At 41.8% G+C, this 20,726-nt stretch overlaps 1 protein-coding gene across 7 annotated transcripts in view; it reads left to right on the top strand.

Annotated features, from left to right (window-relative positions):
• ATP11B (ATPase phospholipid transporting 11B (putative)) overlaps positions 1-20,726 on the top strand; it is a 1,683,501-nt gene that overhangs the window by 86,830 nt on the left and 1,575,945 nt on the right. For all 7 annotated transcript variants that reach the window (XM_069618659.1, XM_069618656.1, XM_069618658.1 and 4 more), the window contains exon 2: positions 18,280-18,396. In XM_069618659.1, coding sequence (XP_069474760.1) covers positions 18,280-18,396 — 117 coding nt within the window. The remainder of the gene's footprint in view (positions 1-18,279; positions 18,397-20,726) is intronic.

The raw sequence follows: 20,726 nt of genomic DNA, 5'->3' as shown, positions 1-20,726 counted from the left end.
TGGTGGCTTTGACACCCTAGGCCCAAATCTGTATGTTGTCCACATGAGCAAAATCTGCTCTGCCGAAAGGCTTGATGTTATCAGTGGGTTAGCCTTTTCCCTTTACGCCCAGGTAGGTGCACCCACACATGTGAGGTGCTGTTTCCATCGGGACACCCGTGGGAACGCAGGATGGTAGGACATGTGTTGGTGGCGTGTTTCAGTGCGTGGCCAGAGTGAAATGTCTGAAAATTGTGTTTTTTTTTTTCCACCAAATTTCAGAGACATTTCCCTCTGCCCACCCACCAAAACACGCCGCCAACAGATGTCCTACCTTCCCGCGTTCCCACAGGTGTCCTGACGAAAACTGTGCCTCACGTGTCTGGATGCACCTACCTCGGCGCAAAGGAAAAAGGCTAACCCACTGATAACCCCAAGTATTTCGGCAAAGCAGATTTTGCTCATGTGGACAACCTACAGATTTGGGCCTAGGGTGTCGAAGCCACCAAGGAAAACAGAGAACCCCATGCATTTCCAAAAAGAAGACACCCGTGGGCACCCCCCTTTCCACTAAAAACATCCATGGTGGTTTGGTGACCCCCACACCCACCCAAAACAAGTTAATCATTTTTTTTATTTTTGTTTTGCCTCTTTCCTAGGGGCAGCTTGTGCTAGCAATCTGCCCCCAGGGAGTGCTACATGAGATGCCCCCAATCCATTTGGGGTGGGGGGTAGGGCCACCCCTCTTTCCACTAAAAACATCCATGGTGGTTCAGTGGCCCCCTACACCCTGCCAAAACAAGTTATAATTTGTTTTATTTTTGTTTTGCCCCTTTCCTAGGGGCAGATGGGCACATGTGTGTGGCCATCTGCCCCCCGGGGGGGCGTACTGCCCCAGGCTTGGGGTGTGGCTCTGCCAATATTTGCAGTGTCCCCCCCCACACCAAATGGATGGGGGCATCTCATGTACCCCTTCCTAGGGGCATATATCTGCCCCCAGGGAAGGCTACCTAAGGTGCCCCCATCCACTTAGGGTGGGGGGAGAGAGCCACCCCCCTTTCAAACACAAAAAATCCTGGTGGTCTAGTGGGCCCCCACCCCAACCCAAAACAAGTTATAATATATATATTTCTGTTGTGCCCTTCCCTAGGGGCAGATGACACACGTGTGTGACCATCTGCCCCCAGGGGGGGTGGCAAAACGTACTGCCCCAGCCTTGGGGGGGATGGGGTGGCTCTGCCAATATTTGCTGTGGCCTCTCCCCTCATCCCAAATGGATGGAGGGCATCTCGTGTACCCCTTCCTAGGGGCAGAAATCTGCCCCCAGGGAGGGCTACATAAGGTGCCCCCATCCACTTAGGGTGGGGGGGAGAGGGCCGCCCCCCTTGCAAAAATCCCTGGTGGCTAGTGGTCCCACCCGCACCCACCCCACTCAAAACTATGTTTTTAAAAAAAATCTTTGCCCCCTTCCCTGGGAGCAGATGATCACCCATCTGCCACCAGGGTATTGCCCCCATGCTTTGGGGGCCGGGGGGGAGAGGGCAGATTACATAGTAAGCAGCCCCTCGCCCCACTTCAAAAATAGATCCCTGCACGACACACCGAACACATATTCTGGGGGGAGAAATGACCTTACATTCCCCCCCCACTTAAAATTGTGGGGGTGGGATTTGTCCCCCCTGTTCCCCCCCATGTCCTACGCCCATGGTCCCCGTGGATACCAGGTGAGCGTAACAGTGGCATACTGTTCTGTGCATCGTTCTGACCTTATCGTTAAGGGATGTGTCAGACGAGTAATTGTTCAGACACTGTAGAAACCGGAGAGATGGTCTTTGAAATTGGGGTGCTTTGCCATACAGCGATGGAGCAAAGCGAAGTACCACAGACCATGCTCATCATTAAAAATACATCCCCATATTGGAAGGAGGATTTGGGAAAGGTGCCACACCATTTGTGGACCAGCAGTCCTCATGATGTGGGGTTGCTAAAGAGGGTTGGAGCGGTGTGAATAAAAATGAAACCTGGTGCAATATTACCATGGGTTAAGCAGTACCCCATGACAATGTACCACATAGATTGCGGTTGGTGCAGTGACGCAGAGGGAAAATTGGAAAACGGATGTTAAACAGGGGTATTGAGACAGACCAGCAGAGAGGTAAAGTGGCAAACCTAGGCAGAGAAAGAGTAATACACGACTAGAGAGATCTTGAGATGGAATATAATGTGACAGACTGTTAAATGGAAAAATAAATAGCATAGAAAGATGGTGACGCACGTGAATTTATTTACTTTACAACAGCACTGTCGGAGAGAGAGAATTGCAATGCGTATATTACCTCTACAAAAGCAAAAAACGGTTGGTTTTGTTGAGTGTTTTTTTAACACGACTTCAGTGCAAGGAACCGATATAAATGAAGTGGCTGAAGGCACACTTGGTTGTCATTTTTATTCAAACAGTAGCTATTCACAGCTGCAGTTAAGACTTTAACTCTCATCAGAGTTCTTAGAAATACACTGGCAGGCCAATGTTTCAAGTTGCTCCTGTTCACGGAGCAACCTATTCACAAATGTTCTAATTTTGGGGAATGGTATACAGTAATACTCCCTGAATGAACATAGCAGCTCGTTGGAGAGAGCATTGTGTGAGTGTGTGGATAACTGTGTGGTGCCACCCAGTTTTCTTCTGCTTGGTAGAGCTACCAAAAAGAGATCCCAGGAGGATGTGTTTTGGGCAGCTACGGGGGAGGGTAAGGTAGTGGGTAGGGATAGCCACAGGGATTACCAGGACAATGGGTGGGTAAATTACCAAACAAAACCTACAAGCTTTGTGTCACTCCTCACATTTCACCCCCCTCTTAGCTGTAATCTAATGCCACTATTTTGGCTTTGCTCCACCTAATATCCAAGACTACACAATAGTTGGAGGTGCTTGCTACGACCACTCGCATGCGCATGTTTGGGCACCAAATCACTCAGTTGCAAACATTAGAAGGCAAACTGATAGAAAAATAATTAGTTGAAACCTCTTTGGAGGTAGTGATAACACTGGGCTGCATTTTATTCAATCAGCCATGCACTGATATGTCTAATCATAATGTAGATTAGCCGAATTTATTGGGGCATGAGTTTTCTAAATGCACCCTTTTCTTTAATGTTTTTGTACCTTTTTTTAATATATATCTCAGGGCTAGTAGGCCTTGTTACAAAAATGGTGAACTCTTGCGTTCATTTTTTTTAACACTGATTTTTGGTAATGCATTAGTTTTGAGAAGAGGTGGGAATTTCCATATGTCATTTCGATAAAAATGTTGTGTCAAGCGCCAAACGTTTTTTAACGAACGGGCTACCAATTCTTCTAGCATATACATCACTGTGTGGGGGTCATGAAAAAGATTTGCTGACCATTTGAAATAATTTTTCAGAATATATTTTCATACTTTTGATATTGTATTGTAGCAACATTCAATACAACAGAAGGTGAAGCTCTCTTTTTATTACAGTTATAGCATTAACTGGTTACGGACAACTTCAGTGTGGCATATTGTATACCATTTGAAAGCTTAAGGGGATACTTTTGTTGCAACCTGATGCAGCAAATTATTTTTCCAGCTGGAAAGACTTCTTGTTTACTTTAGCTTCTGTTTTGCTATTCGGCTAAAGCCATCTGTTTTAAGGACGGAGCTACAGTACTAGCCTTAATAGCCAGCACTTAATTATCTAGACCGTTTTATGTCCTGGCTGCTGTCCTGGTCATTAATCGCTGCATTCTGTCGGATTAAAGTTCTGAAAACCGAGCATTCCTGATGGAAGTATGCAGGTAAATCGCAAAGTCTAGGATGCACTGTTAATTTGGAATTTCGTTCCCTGGCTCTGTCATCTGGAATACCGACACTTTTGTTGTATGGGATATTTTGTTATCTGGTACCATTGGTTCTTTTACTGTACTTGCATTTTAGATCTGGTGTATTAATGCGCATACATCATGCTGTAGAAATGAGGCATTCATTATGTTACTCTCTGGTGAGTAGATGTGGCCTTAACCCAGATACAGTTAAGAAACACATAGTGAATTAATATTTGATTTAAAACGTAGTTTGATCCTCTGGAAAGCAGAGGCGAGCAATGACAATGTGTACGCTACACAAGGCATCGGTTGTTTTTCCCCTCAATTACAGAATGGAGGTTGTCCTGTACACTGTTAAATCCAGACACAACTGGCGTTTTCAGACACATTTTGAAAAATGTCAGATGGTCCAAAAATATGAGCTGAGATTACTGATGCCTCGAAGGTCATTCTCTGTGTGGCATAAGAGCACTGCAGACCGCTTACAAGAGAATATAACAAAACGTTCAACTCTGTCTAAAGGACCCATTGTGTATTGCGGCTGTACTATCGAAAAAGTCATTGGCTAGAGGTCAGCCAGAAGTGTGTGGTTACAAGCTGTGTGGGTATGACAAATCGTTTGGGCCCCCTTCATACGTTCAGCACGAAAACAAACCACTTGCTCACGCATTAGCGTGGGACGCCTCCATTGCCCTTATGCTACAGTAATCCAATCTAGCCATTATAATAGCCTGAACTAATGTTTAGTTTGTCACAAATGGCTTGACAAGTCTCAACAATTTAAGATGGTACTGAAATTTCTTTCAGTTGGCTGTAGCATACTCCTAGGCGCGGACAATAAAAACAATATTCAAGAACTCCAGGTGCTCCAAAATGATGCTGTACGTTTCATTAAGAGTATGCTCAGAAGGAAGCACATTACTCCGGCCAGGAGAGATTGCATTGGCTACCAGTGCTATCCCAAATTCTCTTCAAGATGAACACCATAACACACAGATGTTTACATGGTACCGCCCCTACCTAACCTCAAGGATAGCCTCAACTTACAAACTCAAAGAAGAACGACTAGATCTACGGACACCTTCCGGCTCCTGTGCCCAAAGGTGAAGAGAGCAAGAGGGAAAGGACGGTCCTTTCCTGTTCAAGCTGCTGAGGCCTGGAACAGACTTCCAGCTATCTGCGTAAGGAGAAATGTTTCCTTACTTTTTCGGAAACGATTGAACACTTTCTTATTTAATGAATTTTCTTTTGGCAGAAGTCTCCTTCCCGTTGCTGTTTGTTCTGCTTTTGTTTCTTGTCTTAATGTGCGCCCTGGTGCCTCCAGACTACGGCACGTGATAAACATGTAAATAAATCAAATAAATCTTCTGAACACTTCAGTTATGAACTTCAGAAATCTACAACATTACTACTTTTTCCAAACTATAAACTTTTGAATTGGTCTGAACATGCCGGACGTAGCATACTGTCTCATATGTGGACACGTGTTTGCAGGTGCGAATGGCAGATTTTGGTGACCATTCAACAAGTATAACTATCATCACATCCAAGTACCTAATTTAATAAGGTACCACCTTCAGACTGACTTTCTGGGACATTAGAATTGTATCTTATTAATTGTGTTTTATGAGAGTTGCACCGTTGGATACAAGTCTTCATAAGCCTTTTGGAACTATTTGAACCATTTTGGTAGGTGTCACGGTTCACGAGATAATGACCAAGTACGATTCCCCATATAACCCTATTAGCATCTGTAATTATATAAATATTAGGAGTTCCATAAACGGCACATTTCTTTTCTCCAAATAGATGTAGGTTCAGCCATCTGTTTCTTTGTTGGTTCGGCCTGCAATAAAAAAAAAAAGTCTTAACACTGTCTACCTGGGCATCCACCGCAAGTGAACTTTCTGTTGTCACACCTAGGGTCTTAACTTTGTTTTGGGTATCTATACAATGGTCATACACTGAAAAATGTAGGGATCTAATTTTGTTATGCGCCATTAAGGCAAAGACTGTTTGTTGTCATTCATTCTTTGACCAATTTGTAAGTATTTTGAATCTTTCACGTAGTCGCCACTCAATTCCAACAGAAACTGCGTATTATCAGCATAGTTCGTGAATTTTCATGTCAAGGATATTGCATGGGGTGGCGCATATAAATATTAAAAAGTGATGGGGACAAGCAGGCACCCTGAGGTACCTCACAAGTGGAGGTGTCATAGTTTGGAAAGGCTTGTTCCCAGCAAACTCTGGACTTTCTGTTGGAAATTAAACATTCAATCCGTTTGATGGTTTTGGGGAAACATTTACCCACTGAAGATAGTGCGGCCGAGAGTTTTGTGTGATCCAAGAGGTCAAAGGCTGCTACGAGGTTCAACAACATTACCAGCCCTGCTCTACTCTCCTCAACAGTATCCAACATGTGGGTCTGGAGATCCAGCAGCGTGCTTTCGGTCCCATGATTGGATCCAATACTGGACTGTCCGGGATGCAATATGTTTGCCTGATCCAGATAATCTACCGTGGCTATTTTATCCAAAAAGAAATGGGACATTAGTAATTGGTCTAAAATTATTTACGTCTTTTGGGTCCAGTCCTACTTTTTTCAGCAGAGGCGTAACGGCTTCATTTTTCACACAATCTGGGATGGATTTGTGATGGAATGTAGTATTGGTAAAGCGTGTTAAAAAAGGTGCGAAAAGAGTACAATTCTTTTAAAAGATTTTTGATGCAAGAATATCACCTGGGCATGATGTAGGGTGCATTTTCTTTAAAGTCTTTTCCATATCTGAAATAAGGACAGGTGAAAAACTAAACCAGGGACCGTTCACCATGGCAGTTTTTAAGGTTTGTTCGGATGATGCATGTAAAGCCAATTCCAAAACAATCTTCTCATATGATTTGGCAATTATGCTTGCTGCATATATATTTATAATCCTCTGTAGTAGGACAGGGCAAATCAGATTTCAGTTGATATTTTTCAAGGCTTCTCAGGATTTCAAAAAGCTTTTTTATATTGTTACCCGAGTTTTCGATCTCACCATTGAAGTAATTTTTCGTTTTATTTTTAACCCAGCAGCGTTCTACCTTCCGCTTCTCTTGTTTAAGTTTGAATAATTTGTGTGAAAACCAATTATGAAGGTTAGGCTTATCCCTGACTAACGTAGTCTTCACGGGTGCTATGACATTCAGCATAGCCTCTAGGTCTTCAATAAACATTGCTGCAAAAATCTGGGGAGGATCCAGATCGGAGGATTTTTACATAATGTCTTGTAAAAAATGTTTCTACTAGTAATGCTCTTAAATGCTTTACATTGCAAAGGCTGTTTTTCTGACGATGCAATCTGAAAATTCATTAAAAATGATGGTACCAGATACAAGGCTCAGTAATTAATGGTAGGGGTAATCTGTAGCTTCTTTGAGACAACCCAATCCAAAACAGTTCCCTTAATATGCATGGGTGCCCTATTATTTTTGAAATTGTATTTCAAATAAAGAGCTTCTTTGTCGTTCTCATTTCCTCTCCATATATTGATGTCTCCCATCAATAAGATGGATGAGTTAGGTTTATTGAGACCTACTGGGGTGCTCATAAGATCTTAATTAAAATTTGGCATCTCTTTGGGGGGGGCGGTAAATCAGGATCACATTGGTGCAGTGTACAGGGGAGGAAGTGGTTTTTAGATGCAATATCTCACAGTCCTCACAGTTTGCAGGGGGTTCTACATTTTATTAAACCTTCTCTAACAATAAGCATGACTCCCCCGCCAACCCCAGCGTCTCTATTTTGCCCAAGAAATGTATAGCCTTTTGGTGTTAAATCGATGATGGGTCCGCTTGAATCTTTAAGCTATGTCTTGGTAATAGCCATGATATCGACTTTATGTATTATATGCTCATTAATATCAATGGCAGACTTTCAGGAGCAGGTATTTAAAACTGAGATTTTTAATGTAGGACCATTTAAAGAGCATGGCTCTGTGGGGCATGTAATTATATGTTCCATGTTTATGTTCGTGGGGGAGATATTTTCCATTTCAATAGGTGTTTTAAGGCTGGAAAAGGACTTCAATATATTCCTCATGCGCTAATGGCAAATTCTTGGATGGGGAGGGGGCCTAATTGTCCGTGTCAATTCTCACATTCAGCAGGGCATGCTGTGAGACAGTGTCCTTTGCAAGACTACTACCAGCGCTTTCTCCCCCTGTAACAGTATTGAATGAACTTTTGTAGCATTCTCTGAGATCACCAGCATACATATTCATGTATTTGTTGCCATTCGCTTGCCTAGTTAAACTCTGGTCCTTCAAAGTAGATGATATTTCCTAAGGCTATGATGTATGGCGTTGATCAAAAAGGAAATGCATGGTTCTGAGGCCAACAAATGGAATTTTGCAGAGAACCGATGAGATTAAGCACGTCAAGCGTGGACTGGCGCTGACTTGCTTGGCCCAGGCGCCTGACCAAAGGTTAAATATGCACACGGACTACAAACCAAAGGGTTGCAGATGGGTGGAGTTATACCTCCCAGAAATGAAGCTTAGAAACCTCAGGACCAATCTGCAGGAAGAGTCAAGGCATTAAGGGGGAGGGCAAAATAGATGCCCAATCCGAATAATGAGCCAATAAGCTGGCACCTGATAATTTAGATATTCAGGTTTTAAAGGAGAAGCACAATGGGGGGGAAAGGGGTCTCTTGCCAAAATGAGGATTGTCTGTGCAGCATGAAGAGCTGACTAAAATGACTCTGTCCAAAATTATTAGCTGTCTGAAAGGATCTGAGCTGTCTTAGCTGACGGGAGCTCTATAATATAATTGGAAGAAAGGCAGAAAGAGGTGGATTAGACCAGCAGAAACCCTAAAATCTGGAGGGAACGTGAAGAGGCAAAAAAAGGGTTGATTCTGGAGTCCTAGGCTCCATGACTGAACCTGGGGAGGCTGGTTAACCAAATCCCTATTCTTCCCCAAAGATGATCCAGGAGCCTTGGTGACTTTTCCTGGCCATCAAACCCAGAGAAATTCTAAGTGAGCAAACGTGTCCAACAGAACAAAAGTATTAGTGGGGTTCTATTTGAATGATTGTCTGCCCCTAAATAGATATTCAGGGGGCGCGTATCCAGGAGTAGATCCCTAGGGTTTTCTGATTATTTAATAATTCATGTAATTCTCACATAGTCAAAGAACTCTGGTGCGAGCTCTGGGAAGTTCGAAATCTCAGATCCCTCTCCCAGCGCTGATAAAGATATAGTCCTTTAAAGCAATTGGGTATCACTAGATTATTTTGCCATCCCCAACAGTTACCTAAAAGGGAGGGGTGCATTTAAAAAAAATGAAATTCTCAATTGTGCAAAATTCTGCAGATCATGCTTTAAAGCAGAGGGGCTTCTGAATGATTGTATGGCAAGTACCTTCTGATGACAATAAAATAATCCAAAGAAACAAAAATGCAATGTCCAAGATGCAAGAAAAACAAAAACTTAATGCAATAACTGCCTAGGCAGTGAAACATCCAATAGACATTCAAATTCTAGTTGAGTGAGTGCATGGTTAGACCGTCTCTTTTGTTTATATCGCCTTTTTTTGTTTATGGGTTGCTAGGCAACTTGCTCAGCTGAGCCCTGCGTGGTGATAGGCCACACCAATCTACTTTCGACTCGACCAGAAGGCGCGAGCCGGACCCCTGTCCCAAAGGCCCTCTACTCAAGGCCAGAGCCTGTCTGTGCCTGTCTTAACCTTAGGAGCCATGGGCCACCTACTCTGCCCGACAAGATTAAGTGTGTCTCTAGTATTTGACACAGCCCCCTAACTAACAATGTAAGTACACCTTTGCTCCTTCTTGCAGCCTGGTGCCACGCCAACAAATGAGAAACTGCCCCTCCCCCCCAGTGAATGTCTGTAATCTTCTGAATCTTAGCCATACGTGACACTGTAACCCATGACGCGCGTCCTCGGATACAGAGCTTTGCCTCCTCCATCACTGCTCTGCAGCCCGAGTACTCCGTTCTAAATTTAGACAATTGTACTTTACTTGTACTTTCATTTGCGTTGTGTACGCTGCTGTAACTCATGTATCTTTTAGTCTCAATTTGCCAATTATTGTATCACAGTACGCTTGCAACGGCAAACTGTGTTGTCCCTGCTTAACACTGTATATCTTCATGTGCCCCTTTTCTCATATTATGTATGATACATTATACCTATAAAGCGGTATCCCTTACCTACTAGACACGCTTTTGAACTTTGCATCTAGCTATAACCCATCTCTGCTGCACTCACTGGTTGTTTCCCGCCGGTCACTGAACTAATCACTTCTGTTGCCTCAGAATATGTATACACCTTTTATTTTGCAGCTTCTCTTTACTCATCCAGGCAATAACTAAATTTTGCACCTAGCTGCCTCCCTTCTAATGCTGCACCCATTGTTTTTGCATCTAGTTGTCCTTGCCTTACCGTAGCAGTCTCTGAATGTTGTTGCACCTATTGACTCCACATCGAGCTGTTGCTGCTACATTGCTTACAGCTGCTCCTGTTATATGGTAGCAGTCTCTGAATGGTGTTGCACCTATTTTTTCTGTATCCAATTGTCCTTGCTATACTGTTGCAGTCACTGAATATTGTATTTTCATAGGGCTAACACACATAGCCGTCCTTGACATGCTAGACCCTTTTATCTGAACTTGGTCACATCAGTAGCACTGCTTAGTCTACTGGCCACCCTATCTGATTGCTCCACTGTGCCGTATTGACCACTCGCGCCATTGCTATGTCAGGTCTCACTCTGGTGTGGATGTTCCCAGTACTGCAGTTGCTAGCCCAATCTAACTATCATCTGGAGAAACCTACACATCCGAGTCCCTTAAGGGATATTTCAACCATAAAGAATTTGCCTTGCACAGCAGGCGCCTACATCCTGCTAGGAAAGGTCCTAGCCCATTTACGGTGTGCCTGTCACCATCCCATCTCATGCCCCACTCCCTTCCTTAACACAACTGCGCCCTTCCCAGCCACCCCCTCTTCACCTAATAACTCCTCCCCCACCCAGGACATAGCGAGGCCATACACTCGCCTCAATTTCCGCCCCCTAATCACACTTCCTCTAGACGGACTTGCCAGATTATACCGTCTATCTGCGCGGACAGCCCAAAGACATTCCCATGCCTCCACAGTCAACTCGACTCTTGCCCTCTCTCCACAGAAACCCCTGCCACATGACTCAAACTACCACCCCATTACTGCCTTCATGTCCCATTGCTGGACTCACTATAAGACTTGGACTATCCTCGTGTTCCTACCTATGCCATTCCCAACGGCTCACCAAGACACAAATGCCAGTCATCCACAATGCTCAAAAGCCTAAGACTCATAATTATCCAGTTGCAGCGTTAGCGCTCCACCTCAATAACAACCCAGGCTTCACTAAAGAAGCTACCACCCCCTTCCCAACTCAACCAAAGTCACACACGTCAGTTGATAAACCAAAATACCTCACATATCCTTACCCGCTTACCAAGACCCCAGCCAATGCCAATGAAACCCGACAACTAAAAAGGTGCGCTCATCAATGCCAGATCCATCACTGCCCATGCCCTGGACATTGGTGATGTCATTAAAACTAATGACCCAGACTTCATAGCAGTCATGGAAACGTGGCTCCACACAGCCTCCGGCTCTCAACTTTCCCTAGCTATTCCAGAGGGTTACTCCATCTTCAGGAATAATAGAATTAAAACAAAAGGAGGTGGAGTAGCCTTACTAGCAAAGAAAGCCTTGAACATAAAAACCTCGACCGAAGCCCCCTTCTCTGCAGGTGAAGTCATCACACTAAAAATCTCTTGCACATACCTGCATTCACACTACATATCGTCTATAGGCCCCCAGGCGCTATCTCTACATTTGAAGAAGACATCACCTCTCTTCTGGCACATAGCATGAAACCCCACTCTAAAGCCATCATACTAGGCGACTTCAACTTAGGTTTGAACAACCCACAGGATACGCATGCAGGCCCCCTGGCCAATTCCATGATAGCTCAAGTTTTCACACAAAGAATGTGTTCCCCCACCCATGAAAAAGGAGGCAGCTTGGACTGGATAGCTGACACTAACTGCGTCACCAACATCCTTTGTAACACTCCTACACTTTGGTCAGATCATAATACCATAAGCTTCACCGCAACTCTTATCACTAAAACTGCAAAACATCCCCCAATAGCACCCACGGCTTCATCCAGAAGTATGAAAAAATATCAACTGAGATAACATGATATCACTGCTGATTTATTCCGACAATGACCCACCGGCTTTGGTCAGCCAATGCAATGTCATGCTTGCGGCTGTTGAAAAAGTTGCCCCTTTAAAAAGTTAATAAGCCAAACCTACAGCACATATTAATTCTTGGTTTACCCCTGAGCTCCATATCATGCGTGCAACCAAAAGGTCTGCAGAAAACAACTGGCTCAAGTCTCCAACACCAGAGAATCAGACTCTAGCCAATAATTATAGAAAGGAAATTAATAAAGCAAAGAGTGAAATCTACAACCAAAGAAGTTTGAATGCCCAGTCTAATACCAGAGAACCATTCTCTGTGAACTGGAATCACCAGCACCTACCCCAGACCATACTATCAAAGATGAACAATGGTGCTCCAATATTCAGACAAAATCTCATTACTACAGCAAAAAGTAGTACTAAAAACATCCAAACTTAACCTGAACTCCACCCTCCCATCTACACTTCCCTCAACAGAATTCCTCAAGGTTAACAAATGTGCCTTCACCCCACTGTCTACTTCAGACACCATGAATATTATTAACTGTCTAGATGCAAAGGCGACACCTGCCCTGCAACCTGAATGTGCGATTGAATTTGCGCCCTTCGTTACCAGCCTTATCAATAGCTAGTTTGCCACTGATATAGTACCGAAAGATCTAAAAGCAACCTGGGTTTTACCATTGCTGAGAAAACACACATTAGACTCTAACATCCCAACTAACTTCTGTCCCATCACAAGTTCCTTTTTTACTAAAAATCACTGATCGTGCAGCATATCTGCAGATCCAAAAATTCCTGGAACGCAATAATCTTTTGAGCCTAAGACGATCAGGATTCAGACCAGGCCATGGAACAGAAACTGCCCTTCTAAACTCAAACGCAAATGGACCAACATAAAGATGAAGGTGACCTCTGTATCCTTCTCTGGCTAGACCTCTCTGCAGCATTTGACCTGATCAATCACGATATTCTGTGCCAACACCTTGAAACAGAGGCCCACTTCTCTCATGAAGTCATCAAATGGATCAAATCCTTTCTTTCGAATTTGACTGAGGGTCTTCTGTGATACCGCAGCAGCCCCTCCCACCCCCGCTGCACTGGTGACCTGTGGCGTACCGCAAGGATCCTGTGTGTCGCCTACCCTATACAATGTATTTACAAAGCTCCTTTTCAACGAGTTAGATAAAATGGGTATCGCGTATACAAACTATGCGGATGATACTCAAAAGCGTATACAAACTATGCGGATGATACTCAAATACTCGAGACCGATCACTGGTTGTTATGACAGACTCCAAAAATTAAAACAAAATCTACCTGGCAATCCAGGCTTGAATGGCTATCAACGAATTGTGTCTTAATGACGACAAGACCAAGTTAATCCTGATCGGTAATAAATCTAAGCTCAGCAATCTCCCACTAGGGTACAAATCATTCAATATCAATGGCAATACTATCGCAGTCGCCAACAAAATTCTTGGGGTCTATATTGACTCACTTTAAATAGACAGGTCAACTCCATAGTCTCCTCTGCTGCCTATACGGCTAAATTGATAAGAGCTAGCAGACCTTTCCTTTCTACAGACAACTTCATCACGCTGGCTAGAGCTTTGATATTCTCCAGGATTGATTATTGTAACTCTATTTGCTGGAACTAGTACCAGAAATATCAAAAACTTCAAACTGTACAAAATAATGCCATTAGAGCGGCACTGAACATTCCTCTCCACGAACACATTTCATCTATCAGGCAAAACATCCATTGGCTCCCAGTCCATGACAGGATCAAATTTAAAATTCTCATGCTCACACACAAATGTATCTCAATTTAATGCCCCAATTTATTTTAGCAACCTGATCAGCAAAACCCAATCTAACAGACCCACTCGGTCATCCTTTACCAACCTGCTTATCACACCTAGATATAGAAGGCAGAAAGCGGGAGGTTCTAGCTTTCTGGTAATGGCAGCACAATTGTGGAACACCCTCCGTACACAACTAAGAAATGACACATCTCTCTGGTCATTCAGGAAAAACCTAAAAACTCTATTATTCAGATCTGACTTTACACAACAGCCCCCTTGCCTCTCAGCTCGCAGCACCCACAGTGACACCCCCACCTCCACTAGGACAAACCCTAGGTATACATAGCCCTAGACATTGCAACTGTTGTTATCCGCTGTTTCTAAGTCAGCAGGTACATTTTGAATGTGTAACCTAGATGTGTTCCTTCTGTGTAAATGTATTTAAGTCTCAGCGCCTTGATGCCCTTGGGCTTCGCGCGCTCTAGAAATCTAGAAATGAATAAAATCGTTATTACAGAAAGCAAAAGCAACACTTTGTTTCACATTGCTTCAACAGTGATTTGTTGGCATGAATTACAGTATACATGATTCCATACATTAAGTTTGTAAAGGTAGTGGGCGCCCCTCTCTCGACAGAACAAGGCCTGATAACCTGTTCAGTGGTTATTAACCACTTGAGAGTTCGCAGCCACTGCTTTTACTCACTGTGCCTTTCACAGATGGGAAATATCCATTTGCATATCAGTCTTTGTCCTGCCCAGGGGCAGTCCAGCACCGAAATGCAATGGCAATTCCAACCTGAACGAGAGTACCACCAGCAACCCCATACACGTGTTTCACCCTTGTTGGGGATCATCAGTGAGGTGAAGCTGATGCCTCTCTAAGCACAGTGAGAGGGAGACCACGTCTGGTTGCCCCCAGGAGACCTAGGGTTACCAATCCCAGGTTCCTTGAAATTTAGTTTGTAAAGGTAGCGGGCGCCCCTCTCTCGACAGAACAAGGCCTGATAACCTGTTCATAACCACTGAACAGGTTATCATGTCTGTTCTTGCGAGAGAGGGGCGCCCGCTACCTTTGTAAAATGATTCCATACATTACACACTTTCATTGTCCTATTCCGAGCATGTAATAGTGACGTCCATGCAGGTTAGCTAATTTCTAATGAAGTCACCTTCGTTCTCGCGCTCCATGATTGGATGGTGAGTGGTAATACATATAAGAGTCCAACTAGGTCTTCTATTGGCTATTCCAGGAGGAGTAAATTTGGAGTAAGTAAGCACAGAGTTTTTGACCCATCATTATTATGAGATGTGACAGTGTAACACAAAATAATAGCATTTAAGTTCTGTATATTATCAGGTAATTTTCAACTTTGCTTGGTGGAAAGATTACTTGCATGTCCTTCCTACATGAGTTAATCTTGTTGAAATACTGACCTTGTGTGCATATGCTTGACAAATTCTGCTCATTCACAATGCCTCAAATGCGAATGTGTTCGTGCAGTGCATATTGCCATAAAAAAGTGTCTCTATTTTGCTAATACATTCAGGCAGTGTACAATGTGTGGGCAGCTATACCAATTAATTACTTCCTATGTAATTCTATTATATAGGCAAAGGTGCTTATGCAAGATGAGTTGTCTGCATCACTGCTGCATTCATGTGATGTGAGCTATGTGTAAATATGTGTTTACTACTTCTTAATTAGGACTGAGCTGTTAATAATGGTTTCTCTGGATAGCTGTTTGCCTAACAAGCTCTGCAAGTGCTATTAACCCTATATGTGGCAGCGTTGTGCTGCAATCATTCTATATCTATAAACCTGCTTTTTCGTGCCTAGCTGCTCAACTCCTGACCTTCATTTAGTTACTTTTGATTGTTCTGCCTAGGAACACAAATGTTTATATTTTCTCTGCAACATGCCTGTGGGAACTCAGCAAAACCTACATGATCTGATCAATCCGGCTACAGTGTCTTGTCTTTAAACTTCCAGAGTCTAGTATCATTTTATGTTGCGCTTTCATGATCTCACTATGAAAACTAAACTGTGGGAAAGCTTTTTGCTCCCCTGTCGATCTAATCAGTTCCTGCGCGGTATCTGGCCTGTGGCCGAGTAAATCTTGCAACTTTGGAATGTGTGCCCTTAAGCAAATGTCTGACTGCTGCTTTCTGCCGTGGGGTGATGCGGGAGATTTTCATGCTGGGAGAATGGCTAAATCTCAAAGCCTACGTGTAGGGCATTCAGCTAATGTAAAAATAATTGCGATCATGTATTCAGCAATGTAAACACTCCTGTTTAGTTAGAAAAACCTGTAGACAAAGTGATGCTGGGCCTATTTAAGAGGCACATGGTTATGCTTAGTGTGTGTGTATATGTGTGTTGGCTAATCAAAACAGGACTACTGATGTTCTGCTCTCCGGAGCATGAAGGGCAGCACACTTTTCTCAGTGTGACTTTCGCAGTTTGTTCTCGGGCAGGTTTGGGATGTTGAATAAATGTGCCCATACACACTCTCCTACATGATGAACTGAATCACTGGGCTTGTGTGGGGAAGAAAAGTGTATTCCGGGTTACACAAAGGATAAACAACTGATTGAAAAGGCACACCATCTACTGAGAGTGTGAAAGAGACTCCGAATTGAAGGGAGATTTTCCACTGAAGGGTGGTAAAGGAAAAGGGGTCATTACATTGAAAAAAAACAAGGGCTGCAGGGTTTCGCCCGCACTATAAGGTATAGTGAGCGGGGTGTTGCGGGGTAAACCCTGCAGCCCCTGTAGTATGTAAGTGTGTTCGCATGAGAAAGGTGCAAACTTTTGGTCGGATCACTTAGAATCACTTATTCAACCTGTGTGTTTTCTTTTTTTTATATCGGCGTACAGGATTGAAAATATACATGTGTTTTGGATATTTTTGTGAATTTCAAAAGTGAATGGTGTTCAACTTGTTTGCATTGAAGTTAGTGCCACAGAGTAAGGTGGCGAGTCTAGTGATTGATCATTCTTGTGCGATATTTATTTTTTCTACTAAATAATCTGTATTCTTTCTGCACTCCGGCCCGATTCTTAGCTTATCTATTGCACAGGGGTGGGGGCTGATATTGGTGTGAAATGAGTCGGAAGTAGGACAAGTTAAAAATCTGATGAATTGAGTTATTGGTGTGGCACTCTTGATTGTGAAGGGAATTAACTCCCTGCATTAATTGTGGCTCCATAGATATCTCCAGATCTGAAGAGTAATACAAACTCGAAACGTGTTGGGCCAATTGCACCAATTGTACAATAAAAATATTTGTTTTCTATAATTCAAAAGTTGTCAAAATACTAATTGTGCTTTCTCAAGAATACTACCTTGTAATTATGAGGTCATTAATGTCTAAATCCTAACATAAACGTCATTTAGAAAGAGGAAGGACTGAGATGTAGCCCCAACATTGGAGTCTACAGACACAGACCTACCCTCAAATACGAACAAACATACAGGCCCTGGCCTTATAGATAGTGTGCAGGGGACGCGGGTTTCCTATTTAGGAAACCATTCCTCTTTTGTTATACTTCCCAGCCTAGATACCAAGGCTGAGCACTTCTCCCTTGCACCTCTAATACCTATAGATTGTTTTACGAATTGAACTGACATACTTTAAAAAGCTAATCAAACTGTGTTATTTAATAGATGTGCTGGGTGTTTTAGGCTTATTCCATAGATATCTCCAACAGTACATCACACATTGATAAATTGGTGACTTCTAACGATGCATCCTTGTGGTAAAAGATTCTAGCAGGTCATTGCAACATTTTGCTATATATACCTTCTAGTTTGTAAATAATTAGCAACATTGTAATTCTTTCAGATATTTTCCGGTCTGCCTAAAAAGATTGCTGTTCTGAGTTAGGCATAATTCAGTGACTTTCGTGATGGTGACCGGTGGCATAGGCCATTTAATCATGGCAGCAAGGGGCTGCATTGTATTGTGTGTTCTTCCACAAAAGAGTGCCTTCTGACAGGCTTTCCACTGTGGAATGTACATTGAAACCTGGTTTGAGCACTTGTACCTATGGTAGCACGGACAATGCCTCTTTTATATTTGTGCTTCCCCATTCAGTAAACTTAATATTATCAAATAGCAAAAACTTCAAAGAAATCTGTTTTGGCTTTCTCTTTAACAATAGAGAGAAAATAGTACCTGTGTGGTTAGGTTAGCCTTTGATTTAGTTTTTAGTTGGAACTGTAATTTAAGGGTATGTACTATGTAATCTGTATAGCTGTGGTGATCTGCTTCAGAGAACCAAAATGTATCTGTTATGTAAATATGCTGTTAAAACTGTACACTTATACATTTCAGTTATGTTCTGATCTTTTTCCTCTCCGTTTTTCTCTTTTTAGGGTTTTGACCCACCAAATCACAGTGAAACTCGAACTATTTATGTTGCAAATCGGTTTCCCCAACATGGCCATTACACTCCCCAGAAATTTGCAGACAACAGAATCATATCATCAAAGGTATGGTCATCTTCTTGATATCCAACTTAAAATGCGAAAAGTTTTTCTATTGAATCTTTTCTGGAGTGGAGGATGAAAACCCATTTTTCTTCTAGCTATGAAAAGCTTTTTTTGGGGGGGGCGGGGTAAATGTTTTATTTCAAAAATATAGCCAGATGATAAAATCACTACAATCTGCTTTAAAAGAAAGCAATGCATGATAAAAGTCCAGGAACACTGAGCCTTAATAGTTCTTGTATTGCATTCCACTAAAATCGTAGTAAATATTTAGATCAGTACTTTTATAATAAAATGGGAGCGAAGTTAATACAGAACTGGCAATATGTTACTCATTACACACCATTTTTAAAGACTTAACCAATCAAGGCGAAACACTACACAGAACACAAACTAACAGGAATCGGAAAAAGGGGCGGAAATAAAAAGATAAAACACATATTGGGTTATAAAGCGAGAGTAGTTTGATAACATGTCAATAATTAAATTCCTATTATTTTCATGTTTTTTTAATATCAACGGTGAAGGTGCTAAACATTTTTCCTGTCTGAATATTACACACTGAATTCCACCACATTTTGTAAGTGGCACAGTCCAAATGTTTCCAGTTGGAAGTAATAGTTTGAACAGCAATAAGAATCAATAGCTCAAACAAGAAACAAGCTCCATTACCTAACCTTCAAGCACTATACATCCTAACAGTAAATGTTTAACTTGAACATATAATTTTATCTTAAGGATCCACATAATTGCATTCCAAACAATCCTCCCAAATCGTTTTAACAAATCTACATTCAACAAACTTGTACTTGTAAGAATCTTCAGAGCAAGACAAGCATTTATGAACTACAATGAAAAAGTCTAGATGGAGTAATGAATACTCTATTCTGAAAGAAATCTTGTTTGAGTCAGACTAGCTAACATGCTGGTATGCAAAATGATGCTCCACATTTTCTTCACCTACTAGGTCACAGTCTTGTTCCCAAGTTAGTTCAGACAACTGTCGTTCTTCAGTTTTGTAGGTGGTAAGAATTCTTTAGAATTTAGATGATATATACAAATCAACATATTCATACATTTGTCTATTCTGATCAGGCAATATATTCCTACTACACCAAACTGAAATATTTTCCATCAACGCATCCATAACTTTAGCAAACTGAAGTCAAAAGGAGAGAGAAAGGAAGAATTTCAATTTAAGATCATTAAAAGACATAGGCATCCCATCCTCAAGAAATTGATTAACAAATTGAATGCCTTTACACAACCATACGTTCCAAAAGAACTATTTTCCACATGGTATTTTATTGGAGAAATTATGTGTTTTCCTTACATAAAAGTTAGAAATAAACTCCTCAAGAATATGTGTATTGAGGAGCTTCAGTGGAGCATTTTAGGAATTTTAGATTCCCTCTTATTAAAAAACCTGCTGAATTTAGATCACATTATATATGGTTTAATAAACACATACATATCGTTTATTAAACCATATATAATGTGATCTAAATTCAATACACATATTCTTGAGGAGTTTATTTCTAACTTTTATGTAAGGAAAACACATAATTTCTCCAATAAAATACCATGTGGGCACATCATGGCTTTGTTCAGGCATAAACCAGGCTTGAGTTAATAGTATATGCCGAATGATATAACTTGAAACTGGGGAATTTAACTCTGCCTTTACTAATTTTTTTTGCACTTACTTTGTGAAATACTTGGTGTCTTTTTTTTCTCCCCAAAGAAATGTTGTCAAACTTTAATGAGTTGATTTAAAGAAGGAGAAAGTAAGCACATGTACAGTATATGGTATATTTGGAGAAATCATCCTTTTAATTGATTTAAGCATCTCCCCCTCATGTTAAATGCAAGGGAGACCAGGAATGAAGTAATTAAGTTTAGACATCAGTACATTTGTTTCATAATATCTTTAAAAGATGATGAAATGTGGATCCCTAAATATTTAATACCTCTTGGGCACCATTTCCTACCTGAGATCTGGAGGTCCTGTTTAGCGCAGTATATATTTAAGTGTAAGATTTCAGACTTCTCAGCATGTAATTTCTAACCAGAAACCGACAAGAATAGGGAAATTAATTTCATCACATAATTAATACATGTATTTGGGTTTTTTAAAAAGAGAATATTGGCAGCATATGCAGCAAGTTTAATATTTAAATTGGGCAATTCAGTTCCAATTATATTCTCATTTAATCTTATTAATTCAAGGAAGGGTTCCAAAGCTAAAATAAGTAAAATATGAAACGGAGAGCACCCTTGCCTCATACCTCCTAGATAAAAGGCGGAAACATACATATGTCCTGAATAGCCTT

The sequence above is a fragment of the Ambystoma mexicanum genome, chromosome 10, assembly GCF_040938575.1.
Source record: "Ambystoma mexicanum isolate Mex_15411 chromosome 10, UKY_AmexF1_1, whole genome shotgun sequence".
Taxonomy (NCBI): Eukaryota; Metazoa; Chordata; class Amphibia; order Caudata; family Ambystomatidae; genus Ambystoma; species Ambystoma mexicanum.
The sequence above is the reverse complement of the archived record's forward strand: the minus strand, read 5'-3'. Positions and strand labels throughout refer to the sequence as shown.